The sequence below is a fragment of the Sceloporus occidentalis genome, unplaced genomic scaffold (genome assembly GCF_023333645.1).
Source record: "Sceloporus occidentalis isolate IW3139 unplaced genomic scaffold, rSceOcc1.0.p SCAF_8, whole genome shotgun sequence".
NCBI classification, from domain to species: Eukaryota; Metazoa; Chordata; class Lepidosauria; order Squamata; family Phrynosomatidae; genus Sceloporus; species Sceloporus occidentalis.
Window position 1 is genome coordinate 39,509,945 of NW_028316988.1, and position 19,920 is coordinate 39,529,864.

The window sequence follows — 19,920 nt, forward strand, 5'->3', positions numbered from 1 at the left end:
CTAATGGTTTGGGGATTTGTTTTTGGTTTTTTTTTGGCAAAAAAAAAAGAGAGAGAAAATAGAGCTAAATGGAGCAGTAACTCAACATAATGCTATTTCATATGTTCATTAGGAAATCTTTGTGCCAAGGTGTGAATAATATTTTTAAAAAACCTTGTAATATCATTCTGTGATGATAATAATGTTTAATATTATTTATTCTTACAGGGGAAATCTGTTGCCACCTTGAATTCCATTTTGGGAAAAAGCAGGATATAACTCCCTTAAAACAAACATACAGAAATTTATATTCCTGGACAAAATAGAGCTAAATGGAGCAGTGACTCAACATAATGCTATTTCTTTTTTTCTTTTCTTTTTATTTGATTATTTTACAATAAAAAGTCTCGATTCTTGAAATTGTTGTCTGGGTTACATACTTCACATCATACATATCCCCTTCAGTAGTATTTTCCTAAAAAAAACCCCTTCCTCTTGCCCCATTCCCGCCTTATGCTTTTTGTTCCCTTACTGTCTGTCTGCATACAGAAATCAGCAATCTAATTTCTAAGTACGTCTGAAATTTCATATGGCCTTAAATGTGCTAATTATTTAAATAAAAGTAATAAAAGAAAATAAAAAATAAATCTTCCTTATTTTGTAGAACATTCAGTTCTTCACCTTTCCAACTTCCTTACAACCATCTCGATTTATAATATGATACTATCAGATACCAATCTCTTTCGACTTTATCAGTGTCTTTTTGTTTCACGTAAGCTGTAAGCTTATCCATCTCTATTGTGTCCATTAATTTTTGTAGCCATAACATAATGCTATTTTATATGTTCATTAGGAATTATTTATGCCCATTAGAACCACTTATTCTACAGTACTCAGGTGGTCCCAAGTACTATCTTTGCTATCTTTAGCTTAGAAGATCATGTAGCAGCTGGTAGGAAAGATCTTTATCTGAGAACATGAGAAACACTGCCAGATAGTACAGACAGTACTAAGCAACATGCACCAATAGTCTCAGTATAAACTAGATGTGGGTTCCTACATTCCTCAAACATGCCCACTTCCAGGGTGCTGCATCCCTTCCATTTCCTACGCTCCGGTTGCATATCCAGATGGTAAATGTGGCTGAATGCATTTGAGTTGCATCTTCTTGTTGTATCTTTAGTCATTTCTAACTTATGGTGACCATAAGGCAAACCTGTCATGGTTTTTTCCTGGCAAGATTTTTTAGAAGGGGTTTTGCCTTTGCCTTCCTCTGAGGCTGAGAGAGTGTGATTTACACAATGTCAACCAACGGCCAAACAGGGATTTTAACCTCGGTCTCCAGATTCACTGCCTAATTAATCATAGAATCATAGAATCGTAGAGTTGGAAGAGACCACAAGGGCCATCCAGTCCAACCCCCTGCCATGCAGGAAATCACAATCAAAGCATCCCTGACAGATGGCCATCCAGCCTCTGCTTAAAGACCTCCAAAGAAGGAGACTCCAATGCTCTTCGTTGAGGGAGTGTGTTCCACTGTCGAACAGCCCTTACTGTCAGGAAGTTTCTCCTAATGTTGAGGTGGAATCTCTTTTCCTGCAGTTTGCATCCATTGCTCCGGATCCTAGTCTCTGGAGCAGCAGAAAACAAGTCAGCTCCCTCCTCAATATGACATCCCTTCAAATATTTAAACAGGACTATCATATCACATCCTTCTTTTCTCCAGGCTAAACACCCCCAGCTCCCTAAGTCGTTCCTCATAGGGCATGGTTTCCAGACCTTTCACCATTTTAGTCGCCCTCCTCTGGACACATGGCTCCAGTTTCTCAATGTCCTTTTTGAATTGTGGTGCCAGGAAGTGGCCACAGTATTTCAAGTGGGGCCTGACCAAAGCAGAATAGAGTGGCACTATTACTTCCCTTGATCTAGACATTATACCTCTATCGATGCAGCTTAAAATCTCATTGGCCTTGTTAGCTGCCGCATCGGACTGTTGACTCATGTTCAACTTATGGTCTACTTGGACTCCCAGATCCCTATCACATGTTGTTTCATTCAGCCAGGTGTCTCCCATCCTATATCTGTGCATTTCATTTTTACGTTCCAAGTGCAGTACCTTACATTTCTCCGTGTTGAATTTCATTTTGATAGCTTTCGCCCAGTTTTCTAGTCTGTTCAGGTCATTTTGAATCTTGATCCTGTCCTCTGGGGTATTAGCTACTCCTCCTAATTTGGTGTCATCTGTAAATTTGGTGAGCATGCCCCCAATAGTTGGATCTACTCTAAAATAATTGCTGGCAAATATAAAAGCCTTCTAACTGCACAGAGGTGCTCTTATTTTCAGCTGCAAAATGTTGGAAGAACATCCTGTGAAATGTTGGAAGAACACATCTAGAGCTTGAGATCAGCTGTCATTTGCAGAATAGTAAGAAAACTCAGCTGTGGAATTTCTTCTGTGGACATTTACGGCCATCTGTGTCAGTACTTGATCTATTTTTCACTCTCCTTGCGGTCAGAACAGAATTTTTTTCAGGAGGGGACCAAGATGGTCCCATGATATATAATCTTCACCTTCCATATGAAATGTTTTAGAGAAAATTCCACCTAAATCCTGCTAACTAATAGTATTAGTTTATTTATTTCCTTCAATGAAATCAGATCAAGAATACACTGCTCTGTCATTCCCATTTTGTCCTCACAAAACAACTCTTAAAGTAGGTTACATTTAGAGAGCATGACAGGCCATTCAGTGAGTTTCATGGCTCATGGAGACTTGAACTTGGATCTCCCCAGTCCCAGTCCAACACTCTAACAAATACACTTCACTTCGTTTCTAAAGTATCCATCCAGCAAGTTGAAACAAGTTGGCCAGATTCAAGGGCTAAAGCCTTGTCAGTTTCCCTGGGATTGTGAGACTTTATAAAAATATGTAAGTGCAATGATCTCTGTATGACTTTATTTAAAAAATCTTTAAAAATAGGAAAGGGATGTCACTGTAAGGAACCCAGTCTAGGAACCATGTTATGTGGAAGCATTATACAACAGAGTAACTTTTCCCAAGCTCTCCCAAGCTTTTTCAGAAGCTATAGGCACATAGGGGCTTTTTGTGGCTTCTTTTTGTCCCCTAGAAAGGGCAGATTGGAGCCACAGCATGCGGTTGCCATGGCCCCAATGCAGCTAGGAAAGGGGCAGCATCCCACTGCCCCTTTGGGGTGGACTGTCAAGCCCCTAAGAACATAAAAAGAGCCTTGTTGAATCAGAAGAGATGTCCATGAATGCCTGAGCCAGCCATCAACAATTGATTTGGTCTTGAATCTCTTCCCCTGTAATTTTTATTATTAAATGTTCAGAATGTTAAAATTGAAGTGATTGAACTGTTCTAGCATAAATGTTTTTTTCAAACCAACAGTTTGTATAAATAGCCTGGAGTGAATTGATGCAATTGGTGAAATTATTACTTTTGAGGCCATACAATCAGACCCAAGGCCAGTGATGTATTCAAATCTTTTCCTCCGCATCTCAAGTCAAGTCTCAAGTCTCTACCTGCAAGTCTCAAGTCGACCCTCAAGGTCTTGCAAGATACTTTCAAGTAAGGGCTTTTGTCGAGTCTGAAGTCTGATACCCAACATTTAACAAAAACAAAAAAGGAGGTGGGGTGTGTTTCTTAGAGGGGAATAGCATATGCATCAAGCAATGGGCTTGAGGCAGGGGTTCAGGTCTGCTCAGCAGCCTGTCACCATCGCACATTGGATGAACCTTCTAAAGCTTTTAAAAAGCTTCAGATGAATCCATCCATCTCTAGCCTATTTTCTAACACATTTGCTGTTCCCTCCAAGAAATGTGCCCCACACTCTGGTGACAGGTCTGCCTGCTGCTTGAAATGAATAATGCTAGCAAGCTGGGCACTAAAAATATGCAAGTCATGAGTTGAGTCAAGTCAGTGCATCCTTTATTATGGAGTCGAGTGTAAGTTGAGTCACTGAAGTGACTTGAGTACAACCTGAATCCCAGTCTATCGACTTGACTCTACATCTCTTCCAAAGGTCCATCTAATCCAGCACTCTGGCCCATATCAACAAATTAATCACCTATGAGAAGTTCACCAGCTACACATGGTTGCAACATCACCCTCTACTACACACTAATATACCTAGAGATATGGTGTCATAGATGCTGGAGGTGACACCACTCAACACTCAAACCACTCTTGCCTAGCAGCCACTGATGGCCCCATCATCAATGAAACAAGTCACTGACATTCTAGTAGACATATAAAAGGAAAAGAGAGCTTGGTATGTAGTTTTTGGAACTCAATGCATGATTTACATTTTATTGCTTGAAAGAAAGAGAAGCTAGAGAAGAAACTGAAAATGGTGGTCCCATCCATGATGAAAGCGACTCATGTCAACTGATCTTCCTTGTCCTCAATGTGGGATTTTACTTTGATATTGCGACATGATAAAAATGCTAAGGATGAAGACACACTTCCTCACCCCTCATCTAATATAGAAAATGATATTTCAGCACAATTTGAGTCTGGCTGAAATGAAACCTGGACAGATTATTTCAGCTGATAAGGGCATCCAGTACGGAGCAACCACCAAGACAAATTTTCTAGCAATAACAGCAGGCACAATTTGAAAATTAAGGAATTAATGGGATTTAAGAGAGATTAAGTGAACAGGGAGTTCAAGCAGAAGTATTCCACTGATGTAATTGAGTGGAATAATTTGTCATGGCCAAAGTAAATGACTCTTGCACATGCTGCTTTCGATGGGAAGGGGGGAGGACTGGACATTTTAAAATGATGAACAAGAGCAGGCTGAGAAGACACAAAAAAGGGATGAAATACACTCTCAGCAAAATAGGAGCGGAAGTTGGGGGAAAGGGGATAACTTTTGCCCGATAACAACAGTAATATTTGACCTATGGAAGTTTGTGGAAGCAAGTACTCAGCTGTAGTTTTAGAAAAGGCAGACAAAAAAATCAGACATTTGAGTCATGAAACCAGAGCGATCCACAAGAATGCATATTCTAGACCCAACCATTGTATTGGGCAGGCATGTTCAATAAAGATAAAAGGCAGTCACTGTATTTGATATTAAATTATCTAATGTTTTCTCCCCACAATGGAATAAATTAAATTATTGGTTATATCTAGATCTCACCATCCCCCCCCCCCCCCCCACCTTGGAACTCAAGGCAACGCACAGTCCTCTATCCATACAGTGAAGACACGCAAATCTGCTTAGTTTCAACATGGTTGCTATGACTCGTACCTTCATACTATGCAAACCCCGGTTATAAATAAAAAGTAGATAACAGCTGCTCAATGGCTTTAAAAGGGGGAAATAGCACCATTCTCCTTTACTTTCTTTCAGCAGATGAAACACAATTGGGTGGATCCAATATGATTAGGGCATAGCATAGCATGTAGAGGCTACATGCTAGCAAAAGGACTTCCATGGGAAACAGATCCCAAATCACAGATGAATGTAAATGAATTTGTTTTAGCCTCTTATATAACTTAAAATACTCGTGTCTTGCTCCTCCAGATGTTTTAAACTTCATTTAACAAACATCCCAGCCAGCATGAGCAATGGTCAGGGATTCTCGGAATTGAAGTCCAAAACATCTGGTGGGCCAAAAGTTCAGAAACCCTGTTGTGTGCAATAATCCTCGGCAGCAAAAAGGAGAAAGAACTACTAGAGCCCTCTCTTAATAAAATGTGTATTTAACTGATATTCTAGCTTAGTGTTGGGTTTCTTCCTTTTTAAATAAAAATCAATAGAAGAAGGATGTAGGACCTTGTATTAGCTAATGGTTTAGTCTCAGCTTTCTGCATCACTTTTCAAAGGTGAAAGCGAGATGAGATAGTTACAGGTGGAAAGCGAGCATTCCACTTACATGCAAAGAGATAATCTACAATATATGTTTGTTATTAACTAGCAAACCATGTAAATGTGGGGGATAATGACAAAGCATGTGTTTCTCTAATATGCACAAAACCCATCAAGAATTGTGTGACACCTTTAAGATTAACAGACTTCAGAATGATCTTGTGCAGATTGCAATACACTTCCTCAAATTGATGAAGAATAATATTTAAGGTTCAGCTCAAATATATATAGTGTACATTGTTGATAGAAAGTGAGGTCGGAACAGAATCAGAAGCAGGAAGTATTGATGGTGACAATTATGTTATTAATACTGGTAATTAACAAAGCTGTTGTTGGTAACACAAACATCATGGCAATAAGTAATTAACCCTTAGACTCTGTTCAAAGTCACGGTGAAACAATCAAGCATTAATACAAGTTCTTGTTCTGCTTTCTCCATTCATCACCCTGAATTGATTTTCTTTAGAATCATGACTCTTAGTTCTATTACTTTGCATCCAGGGAGGTCAAAACATTAGGTTTCCTAATTATTATTTTTCTTTTCAAATTTGAGATATGTTCATGAAGTTTTTAATTTAATCACATTTAATTCTCTGTTCTGGTTCTATTGACTTGCTTCTGAATTATCCTTTACATCCGTGGTACTAATGTTTTGTAAATTTAAAGAACTACTTTAAAGTTAATATTGATTCACAAACAGTCTTAAATAATTATTTCTCACAGCCAACTTTTCCTGTTTCATGTTAATTCACCGTGATTCCATCTCAAACGATTCCTTACCTGTAACTTTCAGCTCAGTCGTTCGCCTTATTAGCTTTCCTTCAAACTTGAGCTCACAAGTATAATTTCCACCATCTTCTTCTTGGACATCTTGTATTAAAAGAGTGTTTTCCTTTTGAACTACTACACTTCTCCACATTTTTGGCTTACACTCCTGCAATAAATAAATAAATAAAATAAAAGCACAGAGGCTTAAATGAACTGGATTATATGGCGATATAATATTATTAGTGAGTGGTTCAAGTTTGTTCATCAAATTCAATTGTATGGCAGGCCCAGGGCTTAAAACCTGGATCGTCCCACTTTCAAACCAAACTTCTCAACTCCACCCACCTTCACCTGTTACTTTCTGAATGCCTTGGTCTTCAGCTCCCATTTAATGGCTCACCAGAAGCCAAGTTGGCCAAGATGACTAAACTGAGTCTGTCATACTTTGGACATATCATGAAATAACGTGACTCCTTGGGAAAGACCACAATGCAAAATGTCCGGGTTCTGCAGGTTAGTAATCAGGGTGAACTATTCCCTATTTTGATCCTCCCGTAACCAAAATGCTTCACTTGTTCCAAGGGTGCAGGGACGTAGCCAAGGGGGGCGGGGTTCTTGGGGTCCGGACCCCCCCTTCCATTAGAAAAATGAATGGTGTGTGCTGCTGCGCCGCCACATCCAAGCCCCATTATAATGGTGGCACTTAGTCTGGACCCCCCCCCCTTCCTAAAATCCTAGCTACGTCCCTGAAGGGTGAGACCTGGCATTAAAATGAAGATTGAAAATTTGATCCCTTGGGATGAGCTAGCTCAGATTAAGTCAGATTGACCCAAGAAAGAAAAATGATGAAGGAGCTCTATTCCCAAAAAACTTCATATTCATTTTCTGATACATTTCTTTCTTCCAAAACTGATCATTTCAAGCATCTGCATCTCCACCGTGTACCTTTGTGGTGTTACTAAGGCCTCCAATGATGCACCAAAAGGGTATTTTAATATATCCCCCTGCCTTCCCTTTGCAGCAATTTCTTTTTTAAAAAAATTCCATGGTCCTGTGATGATCCTGTTGCCACATTGCTCTTTTTGATGTGCGATATCAGTTCTGCTCGTTTTAATCAATGTGACAGCTTAATCGTTAGTTGTCACCCATCAGGCAGACGTGGTATAACTTATGTGTGGCACTTGGATAATAAAAGAAGAAAGAGATCTGAAAGCTGGTGCAGCCAATGGAGGTTGATGGCTACGCTGTCAGTTGGGGCAGTGAGTCCATGCTGCGTGTTACACAAAGCTTTAAAGGAGTGATCCAAATTTATTGGGTAAAACTGAAGTCCAGCACTTTGGACAGCTCCTTTTGGATCTTTTTTTGAAATAGGCTCTTAACATAATGTTTCACAGAATCATAGAATCATAGAATAGGATGGGACCTCATGGGCCACTGAGTCCAACTCCCTGCTCCATGATCTCCAGATGAAATATCTCCAGTCCATACAGCCTTTTTCTAAAGATGACCGGAGAAGTAGACTTCACCACCTCTCTAGGCAATTGGTTCCATTGCTGAACTGCTCTTACCGCCAAGAAGATCCTTCTAATGTTCAATCAAAATATACAGTGGACCCTTGTTATATTCTGGGGTTTGGTTCCAAGATCCTCCATGGATAACAAAGTTTTTGGATGCTCAAGTCCCATTAAATATAATGACATAGCAAAATGGTGCCCATTATAAAAATTGGAAAATCAAGGTTTGATATTTGAAATTTACATTTTTTGGAACATTTTCAAACCGTGGATGCTTGAATCCATGTATATATAAAAAAATCCGTGTATAAGGAGGGCCGACTGTATTCTCCTGTAACTTCAAACCATTAGGCATGGTCCTACCATCAGGGGAAGCAGAGAATAGGCATACATGGATTCAGCCTGTGTGGCTGAGTTACTAATTGGGATTTAAGAACAAACCTGTATATATGTAACCAAGAAAGACACAGTAACAACTTCATGTCTATGGCCCCATACCGACAGACCAAAATAAAACTGCTTCGGGTCACTTTGGAGGCATGCTGTTTAAATGTTGCATGTGTTCTAAGACTCCGAAAGCTGCACCAAAGCCACGATCCAGTCCTAAGGACTGGAGCACAGCTTTGGTGCAGCTTCTGGACTCTTAGGATGCATGCAGCATTTAAACAGCATATCTCCAAAGTGACCTGAAGCAGCTTTATTTATGGCCTGTCTGTATTGGGCCCAAGTTACCTTTTTTCCATTCTGTTTTAAAATAAACTTTTATTCTTGTTTGAATATCCACTTGGCCTGTGTTTTGAAATCAAACCACGCTACTGATCTTTAGAAACTCAGGGGTGTTGGGCCATCATAGGAGAGTCCCAAGTGCCTGCCACAATAGAAACGTTGTTCGTCACACCTACCTCGACCTAAAGGACCTTGAAGCTGTAGTACATGCTCTGGTAATCTCTTGTCTTGATTTTGCAATGCGCTCTACATGGGGCTACCCTTGTATCAAGTTCGGAAGCTCCAGTTAGTGCAAAATGTGGCAGCCAGGTTGGTCACCGGAGCCTTGAGATTTGACTACATAACAGAAATTCTGAAAGATCTACACTGGCTTCCAATGAGCTTCCAGGCACAATTCAAGGTGTTGGTTATTACCTTTAAAGCCCTACATAGCTTGGGCCCAAGTTACTTATGGGAACGCCTCTCCCTATACAATCTACCTATACAATCTGAAGAAATTGTTAGAGGTACTAGCATCTAAATATGCTTCTACTTCCCAAAAAGCATTTAGTATATCTGCCCCCAGACTATGGAATGGACTCCCAGAGGAGATCCACCTTGCTACATCCCTGGAAACTTTCAGGAAGGTGGTAAAGACAGAGCTTTTTCGACACGCATACCCACCTGACCTTCTATGAATTACAGACTGTTTCTGTATGGAACGAGAGCATCTGACCCCATCATTGTTGATTTTATGTTTTTAAATGTGGTTTTAATGAGTGGTAATAATGTTGTAATGTTTGAATTGTATTTTTTAAACTTTGATGTGATCCCACCTCGATCCAATTGGGAAAGGTGGGAAGATATAAATAAACTCTATTATTATTATTATTATTATTATTATTATTATTATTATCACCCTTGCTGCCTTCCTCTGAACCTGCTCCAACTTGTCTATGAGGTGAAACAGATGGGCAAAATAAAATAAAATGGTTTCCAGCTGCTTTGCAGATGACATGGATTTTGGAATCCATGATGGGTCCTGGAACCAAACCTCAGCAGATACCAAGGGCCCACTGCATAATGTCTAAGGCAGAGATGGGAATCATGAGGCTTCCAGGTATTGCTGAACTATAACTCCCAGCTTTCTTCAGTACTGACTATGCTTGCCAGGTAACTAATGCCCAAATGCATTACTACATTACTCTAATCTCCACTTTACCCTGGATTGGGATATGGGAGAGCTGGGTTCAAGTCCCCACTGAACCATGAAACTCCATGGGTGACCTTGGGCCAGTCACTCTTACTCTGATCTACCTCACCAGATTTTTTGATAAGAGAAAGTAGGGAATAGATCTGTGTATGCCAGAAAGGTGGGATAGAAATGTAAGAATAAAACACTCATATAATAAAAAGAGGGTCAAAGCCCATAGGCTCCCTATAATTCAAACAGTGAAGGTAGCTGAAGAGCTTGAAAATGTTGCCTGGCCTGACACTTCTCTATTTGTTCATATATTCCAAACACAGACTCACTCACTGCCCCTAGGCATTTAACATCACATAGACAGATCAGACTCCCTCCAACTTCCCTTTGATGCATTCACAGATGAAGTTGCTCCATCCTGGAGTTTCCTTCCTTCACTGGATTAGCTTGTAAAAATATCTCCAGACATTTGGGGGCAAAGCTGCCTTAATAACTGACAAGATGCAACAACTGAAAAGGGGGACGACGCAAATCTCATTTCTGCTAACCCCATGTCACAGCACATGTTTTGTCAGTCTTCGTTGAAATATGCAGGACTCTTGTAAGAGAAAAAGAAAGCAGACTGACAGAGCATCATTGGCTTTTCTGCTCCCATCTGACATATCATGGCTCCCTGCATGTCATCCTAGTTCCAAATAAATTATTTGTGCACAAACTGAACACAGTGAGGCTGATGAGATGGAACTCAAATTGCCTCATTTTTGCATTGGCAGCTGTCTCAAACAAACCACCGCACGGATGATAGGAATTCAGTGCCTGACATGTCACTATCATGCCTATTAAACTAATTTCTTGGATGGGAAGTGCCTTGCCTAGCATTTGACAATTTCTCGTGTGTGTGTGTGTGTGTATAATATGCAAATTTGTATTACCTTCATGTGCAATAAACAACAGCAAAACAGCTTTCTGCCCAGAGCTAGATCTTGTTTAAGAATTGTGCCCAGAAAACAGTTTGGAAAAGCAATTTTTGAAGACAACAATACCCCAAATCTACCAACCGTCATGAGCAGTAGATGAGGCCCCAAAAGAATAACTTTTCTACACTTTGATTACAATAAATACAAGGCATGTGAGGTTGCACAGGTAGGATGTGCCCCTAACATCTCCAGCCCTGCCCTCCCCACCCTTGCCAGCTTGAGTGGTATGGGCTGGTTGGCAACAGCTGGACCCTGGGCTACATGCGGCCATTGGGGCTGTTTTTGTGGGCTTGGGTCCCTTTGAATAATCAAACTTGCTCACTTTCTATTCTCAAAAAAGCCCCCCCCCCCCGGGTCAAAAAAGGCCGGTGGGGGTGACTAAAAATGTGGTGAATATGCCCCCTGCCCCCCCCCCCCAGAGGACATTTGGGGTGTAACAATCTTCCTTCTATATGATGATGTAACAAAAGCATAAATCTCTAGCCTCAAATATGTAGATGGTAGCGTGTTTAAAACTCGTCACTTAGGCCAAGCAGATTGATTGAAAATCAATAAAATAAGTTTATTTTAGAAACAGAACAGAATAAAAGATTGTCAATAATACGCTGTTGTGAACTTGTCTCTTAATAAATTAGTTGCAGAGGTTTACATAAACTCTTATATCCGATGCGACCCTTTTCCTAATCTTTAGGTCTTCCCTTGGTCTAAAAGATCAAATTTACTCGTCTTAATACACTGTCCCCTCAGAGACTTCAAGACTATAGCCCTTCTCGGGACTAGTCTTTTCCCAACCTCACTCAACCAACCCCTTCCAGCTTCTAACCCCTGAAAACCCTTCTTATCTGGGTTCCAGGTCCTAACTCCTCAACATTCCAACCCCCAACTGAACCTTCTCCTGCCTGAGTCCCAACTGACTCCCCAACTGACCGTTCTGAATTTTCAAACGTTCCAGCCCACAGGCGATTGGCTGGCCCTCAGCTGCCTTCTGATTGGACAGCTGGGAGTGCTTCTCCGTTACAGAGGCAAAAAATTAATTTTTGAAGAAGGGTGCAATGGGGGTGACCACCCCCTAAGACCTCATGAGAGGCTACTGTGGCCCCTTCATCTTCTATAGTTGGTTTGAAATGTGTGTGTATTTGTGTGTGTGTGTGCTATATTTATTTAATAGTCTGCCTTTCTGCACAAAGAAAGAGTCTAACGTGGTTCACTGAAGCCAGTGAGTGTTAAAATCTCCAGCTTTATGATTATACAAGCCAATGAGAGATATAAGACCTGCAAGGGGTTTGCTTTCTCTCAGTCTCAGTGATTGTTATGATGTAAATTATGCTGTTTGTGGAATTTTATCTGTTGGTTTGCAAAGGGATCTTCCAACACCTTTGCACCCCTTCGCATACCGATATTCCAGACTCAGTGCAAATCTACACGGTTAAAATATTCCTCATTTGAGACAAATAGAAGGCAATCTGAGCACATGTGATTAGCAGGAGTTCAGGTTTTTTTGCAGGGAGTGAGGAGAGTTAAAAACTCTTCAAACTCCACCGAAAAAGGTTTCACAACTTTTACTGGAGTGTCTGTGGAAATCTGCAGAAACATACATTATTGCATTTTTGGCAGAGAGTGGGTGGATAGATGAGAACAGATATGAATTTGTAATTTACTATTGCTGCGAATGCGCAAAAATCCACAGCACACTTACGTGTAAACTAGTCCTAACATGGGTAAATTCAGTGAACCATATTAGACCCACCTTGATTATTCTGGAGAGGCGGGATATAAATAAAATTTGTTGTTGTTGTTGTTGTTGTTGTTGTTGTTGTTAATTTCTGAATTCTGAAGCCACTTTGGGCTGTCAGGAAAAGTGAAGTATGAATCTATTAAGGAAGCAAATATTACAAAGTAGTTTGTTTGTTTTTCTTGTGCATCCAGCATAAAGATGTCCTCTTCCCATGCTCAATAGTTGGGAAATGGTGATACATTCAGTGTTACACATTCATTAAGGGCAAAGGCTGTCACTGTATTACCTTGTACCATATGACATCTGGTTCTTGGCTTCCCGTTTTATAATCCTCAATATCTGGGCAGGATATTATCTTTGTTCTAGTGATTTCTGATTTTTCTAAGTAACGAATTGTGCTGTTGTAGCAAAGCCCCGATTCATTTTCAGCAACTGTCAAGGACATTGACACCTTCATGCAATATGATGAGTTTCTGCAAAGAAACAAAACACAGAGGGAAGTAGTAATAGCAAGGACAGTAGCAGGAAAATTTAGGGGTACAGTCGTCTCTTGGTATCCATGGATTCTGCATTTTGCTACCCATGGTATGCCCTGGAACCAACCCCCAGTGGATAGCAAGGATCTACCGGCTTTTCTCACTCAATGTGAATCATGCAAACCAATATACAAAATGAGGATGTTTAAAATAACTATTCTACACTCAGTAAGAAAAAAAGCCATACAGCTATCTCTGATCCAGAACTCCAAAATCCAAAATTGTCCATTTTGGGCTGGGATAGTTACACTTTGCTTTTGGTTCAGTGTACACAAACTTTGTTTCATCTACAAAATTATTAAAAAATATTATGTATGAAATTATATTCCGGCTATGTGTATAATGTGTATACAAAACATACATGAATTTCATATTTAGACATGGGTCACATTTCCAAGATATTTCATTATGTATATGCACATATTCCAAAATATGGTAGAAAAAAACCCTGAAATCCAAAAAAATTCTGGGCCCATGCATCTTGGATAAGGGGGGTCAACCTATATAATTAAAAACTCATAAAATATACTAAAAATAATCTAGGGGCATTAAAAAATCAATATACTTGTATATCAGAAACTGAGAAAACCCCATTGTCGTTTTTAAGAGTAAAACCTTTACTTGTTAGGCAGGCCTTCCACTGAGCTCCCATCTGGATTACATTTGTAAAACATTTCATTGATTATTAGCCCAACTTACAGAATTCAAAAGAAAAAGAAAGATTACCAAAGACTAGAACGTGGAAAGTATCTGCCATGAGGGTGAATCTTATGAGACTGAAAAAAGTTTATGTACCTTGCCAAGTTGTGTACTGAGGATGTAAAGAATACTCTACTGTTTTTATTCTTGATGAGAAAATATGTACATCAAAACATTTCACAGAGTAAATGGCCAGCCACAAAAAGATTAGATTAGAGGCTTTTGGAGGAGGAGGAGGCAAAAGATAGTGCAAATTCACGAAAACCCTTCCAAAATGAGCAAAATCTCTCGTAATCTCATGTGAGAGCAACCTTTGAAAGTATTTGTTCTTGCATGAAAACAGTAAAAAATCAAGATTACTTCTTGTGTACATGCAATCCCAAAAGTGTAACCATTAGTATGACAGTTTTCAATCCCAAGTGCATAACCATTAGTATGTAAGTTTTGTCAACTATTGCTTTTTAAAAATGTACACTAGCCCAGAATGTTTTGTTCATATGAGCTAATAGTTAGGCCATAGTTGTCTTTCTCATGATCAAAATACTCTTCGTTCCAATTGAATAGACTGTGATCGGGCCACACCTGATTAGGAAGAACTAGGCTTTTTTTGGAGAGGGGCTGAAAACCTCCATAAACTCTGAAAAAGCATTTGCATATTTTACTGGAGTATCCATAAGGATGTATATTATCAAACTTATGGCTGCTTCACACGGATTCTTACGGCTGTGCATCTGCAGCAGATAGAGGGCAAATACATGCAAATTTGTGCAGGAAAGTGAAGACAATTAAGTGTCAGTGTGAAAATGTGTGAAAATTTGGAGCAATTCACATAATACACTTAAATGTAGACTAACCTTTAATCCCTCTCTCTCTCTCTCTCTGGCCTGTTACAGACAGCCAAAATAAAGCTGCTTCGAGTCCAGTCCTTAGGGCTGGAGCATGGCTTTGGTGTGACTTCTGGACTCTTAGGACGCATGCATCATTGAAACACCATACCTCCACTGTGACTCGAAGCAGCTTTATTTTGGCTGTCTGTAACAGGCCTCTCTCTCTCTTTCACACACAAACTGATTGTAGAATATGTGTGTGTGTATGTGGGGTACAAGAGAATGATGAGAGGTATTAGCAAGTAGAACTGTAGGGGACTGAGGTATAAAGGGAAAATTAGTATCTAACAATAGATCCCCACTGAAGAAACCTGCCAAGAAAACCCTATGATAGGATCACTTTAGGATCATCATAAGTCAGAAGCAACTTGAAGACACACCACAACAACAAACTATAAAGTGACCAAAAATAATTAGTTTTAGATCTAGGTTAAGTTGACTGCATTCAGTTCCTACTGGGGAGAAAAGGAATTAGATTGTAAGCCTGAGAGCAGGGAACCGTCCAATTAAAAAGATTGTATGTACAGCGCTGTGTAAATTTACAGCGCTTTATAAATAAAGGTTAATAATAATAATAATAAAGTCACAATCAGCTTATCCAACTGATTTCAATGAGACCAAACTGCATCTTATTGAGCCTGTTTCCAGCTCCTTGACGTTAAAACATGGAATTATTTGTTCATGCAGTTATACTATGACTACTCCTAGGAAAACATTAAAATAACACAACCAGTAAGCCTTGACCAACATTTGACTTCTGAAGAAGACCAAGACCATTGTTAGAAGTAATATTTTTACCCTTATATTAGGTGTTGTGTGTCATCAAGTCATTTCCAACTTATGATGTCCCTAAGGTGACCTGACCTTATTATGAGGTTTTCTGTGGTTGAGAGTATGTGACTTGACTTAGGTCACCCAGTGGGTTTCCATTCCCAAGTAGGGAAGTGAACCCTGGCCTTCAGAGTCCTAGTCTCATGCTCAAACCATTACACCACACTGGCACTATATAGCTTCTTTTTTTTTCCTACATGAAAAAAGCTCCCAGAAAGTAAAAGGAAAAATTAAAATGCTCTTCTTTTATAGTGCTAGGAAAGCCCCATTGAAAACAGTTCACACTCCTACTCATCATGAGGTTATCGCTGTGTATTTACAGAGTATAGAGAGGCTTGTTGCAAACCAATCTGTCGCACACTGAGTTTCATTAGGTGTGATGAGAACCATAGCCCTTTAAGAGCAGACTACAAAGGATGACAGACAACTTAATAAGGACTGCATTTTCCCATCATCCCTCTTTTTGTCACTTTAATTGGGTACACAGAAACCAAGGGGGTTTGAGGTAGGACTGACATGTTGGGTGGTTGCAAACCATCAAAGACAAACCCTGGAGAGGAATGCACCACAATGCAAGATTCTATATAAGCTTTTCCCTATTGAGTCTGCCATTTGCTTGGTAGATGACAACTGTATTAGAGGTTTCTTTTTCTGCAAGATATCAGATTGCTTTGGAGGAGACAGCTGGTAGCTCCATCATCTTCATATACACCCAGAAGTAAGTTCCATTTCACTTTGGCTATTTCTCAGCTTGAAGCAAAGAGATCTGACAGACAGTGTAGCCTCACTGATGAATGTAAGCAGTTTGACACCATTTTAACTGCCATGACTCTATCCTACAGAATCCTGGGATGTGTAGTTTGGCAAGGTATTCAGCTTGGTCTGTCAGAGAGTTCTGGGCACCAGATGTGCTGTCAGCCCAGCTGGCTGGTGTGCACAATGATATAGCATCACACCAGTTTCTGCTTAGTATATGTGGTCACCGTCATGGCTGGTCCAGGGCCAGTCCAGGATGTAATGCTCCAGACAGGCCTCAGATTAAACAGTCAGTTTAACATGCTCTTAGAGGACAAGATCACTCTTGTTTCCAGCACCATCCTCTGAATTCTATGCCTAGATCCTGGGAATTCTATAAAAGCAACAGAAAGCTGTTTCAACTGGGGATTGCTGGTGTGTGTGCATTTTTGTGTGTGTTATTTCTGCACACTTTATGCTTTTCCCTGGGCTACCAATGCCTTTCCCTTATGTGTGGTATGGTTTTGGCTACATGAGGGAATACAGCAAAGTTATACATAGGGAATGTATACATATGTTTACTTTATATATGGACCCGTCAATGGTTCCAAAAGAAAACCACATCCTATTAATTCCCTTGCCATTTTACTTGATTGAAAGGACTTGGGCAGCCACTGGTTTAGAGATACTCAGTTGGTTAGCTGGTTAGATTTTAAAATGATAGACAACCCATCCTGTTAGATTGTTTGTAGGCATGTACTTTTAGGCTGATCCTGACAAATCGGGAAGATATATAGACTGAAGCATGATACAGACTGAAGCCAACACAGCTACCCCTAAGTGAAGCATGATACTGTTATTGTCTTAAAGATCAGTTCTTTCCAGAACATGCCCAACAGCCTATGGTAGGGTAGCTGAATGTGAGAGATGTTGGGCCTTCTGCACCTTCAATAGGAGTGCGGATGAGGGAATTTCAACAGGCATAGTTTGCAAGACAAGTTCTATCTGCTGAAATCTCTCTTTTTACACAATCATCAAATGTGCAGAAGCCCTGTCTTCCTTCTGCACATGCAATCCAAATATATAGGGTGGCAACCCGAGTGCAAAGGGATGAAGATAATATTTCAGAAACATTTCTGTTTTAAATTCATTATTTATATAATCAGCACACTTGGAGCAATTGTTAACAATTAATTTACCTGGGATGATTATGGATTTTCCTGATTACAAGAAGAAAGGTCAGATAGCTTGGAAGTGTGGGTAATAATGCACCAGAGAGAGGGTTTTTAAAATCGACATTTGGTATAATTTCATCGTGCCGTATTTTCCTGCTAACCATCTTGCATTATTTAGCTCCTATTTTCAACACTGCCCATGGCGGATTCTATTTAAAGGGTGCCCTGGAACTAGGACCTAAAATTGAAGCGGCCCTCTCATTAGTTGCAATTATGGGTGGGCAAGGTTGAGAAACCTGACTGTTTGATTAGCAAAATACTGTCTGCGCTGCCAGAAAGGCGACAAGACATGATATGGGGATTAGTAGGGCACGATATATATTTAAACACATTACAGAAATAGTAAATAGCTAAGTGCAAGGACCGCTCTTTGTTACCAGGGCATTTAAGGCAAGTTTTCTAAATGGGAATTTGTTTGTGAACTCCCATGAATACAATTCCTAAGAGACTTCCATTCTGGCCCAACAAGAGAGGGCTGCTAAGATGAAAAAGAATATGAATAAAAGCACATTGCAGAAATAGGAAATGGCCAAGTGCAAGGGCTGCTGTTTGTTTCTACGGCATCTAAGTCAAGTTTTCTAAATGGGAATTTGCCAGCCTAGGGTAGTGGTTTGAGCATTGAGCATATGTCTCTGGAGTCCAGGGTTTGAATCTCCTGCTCATTCATGGAAACCAATTGGACGACCTTAAACAAGTCACCTTCTTTCTCAGCCTGAACAAATCTTCCCAAGAAAACCCTATCATAGGTTCACCTTAAGGTTGGTCATCAGTCAGAAACAACTTGAAGGCACACAAGAAAGAGGTATCAGGCAAGGAAAAACAAATCCCAACATGCACATTAAGTAAAACAATTGCTGTGGAAAAACACAGACTCCAGAACTTGGTCAAGGGAAAGCAGGTTCATTTCTCCCAGCCTCAAAGTACATTAGTGTCTTCAATAGCAAACCAGTATTTCAAGAAACCTTCAAAGAGACTACATTTAATCCTAACCTATCTCACATGGTTGCATGGATTAAAGTGAATCCAATTACCTCATTAATGTTGTCTTGGGCTCCTGGGAGGAAGAGTGAGCTGTGGTGGTGTGCTAGTGTTTGCCTTCAAGTTGTTACTGACTTATGGTAGCCATAAGGTAAACCTTTCACAGGGTTTTCTTGGCAAGTTGCTTCAGAGATGATTTGCCATTGCCATCCTCTGAGGCTGAGAGACTGTGACTTGTCCAAGATCACCCAGTGGGTTTTCATGGCTGAGTAGGGATTCGAACCCTGCTCTCCAAAGTCATAGTCCAATGGTCAAACCACTGCACCATGCAGCCTCTCACACCATAATTACAACTTTGTAAACACAGTTGAATTAGTGACACATTGTTCTGGACATACATTCATTTTCTTACTTTTTTTCTCACTGAAATGTGCCTTCCAAAAACGATGAATTTCTCCTCCCCCTCCATTTCGTTTTGATCTGAGAACTGATGGACTTTCTTGATGACATTTGTTGAATTACTGCTGGCTGCATTATTATAAGTTTGCTCCTATTTTCACTTAAACAAATGGCTACCTTATTATTCATTCTTTGAGGAAAAGGAATCGTAGTGTTTTATCTGTTTTCATTGTGCTTTCATGGCTTTTACCGGTGTCTATCCAGAATAGCTGGGGTCAAGGAAAGGAATGAGTCTGTATTCACAGAGAGTGGAGAAAGGTAACAAAACAGGGGTGGCTCTTACATTTTTAATGCATCTGTTTATGTGGGTGGCTGATAAGAAGGACAGCTAAGGTGCATAGAAATCACCTTTATCACAATTAAGAATTGCTAGGTGAAAGTTTGCAGAGGTGACCTCAACATGCCATGAAGAGGTACTCTGAATGGTTGTTCCAAAGGGGAATGAAAAACAACACCACTCATTTGTGAACTGCAGTTCAATAAATGCAGACCCTAAAACATTATGGAGGATTCTCTTTAGGCTGAAATAGAGAAGTTCCACAAACAAAAGGGTAAAAAACCCAACCCTTTCCACTAGGAGATCAGACAAGGCATTTCAACGGTGATCTCAGTAAGAAAACCTCAGTTCTCCCAACATGCCCAAGATGTCATCCAGCACAATTCCTATTCTGTCACTTTCTGAGGAATGATATCACCGTCAGAAGGAAGTAAGTTTAACTGAAAAGGTGTGTGCACATCTGAAAGGTTGGATCAAAAGTGGGAGGACTGCATGTCATCC

The 19,920-nt window shown here is 40.1% G+C and overlaps 1 protein-coding gene across 4 annotated transcripts in view; it reads right to left on the minus strand.

Annotated features, from left to right (window-relative positions):
• LOC149308718 (X-linked interleukin-1 receptor accessory protein-like 2) overlaps positions 1–19,920 on the minus strand; it is a 473,813-nt gene that overhangs the window by 166,497 nt on the left and 287,396 nt on the right. For all 4 annotated transcript variants that reach the window (XM_089537157.1, XM_089537158.1, XM_089537155.1 and 1 more), the window contains 2 exons: positions 13,069–13,255; positions 6,660–6,813 (listed from right to left, as the gene is read on the minus strand). In XM_089537157.1, coding sequence (XP_089393283.1) covers positions 6,660–6,813; positions 13,069–13,255 — 341 coding nt within the window. The remainder of the gene's footprint in view (positions 1–6,659; positions 6,814–13,068; positions 13,256–19,920) is intronic.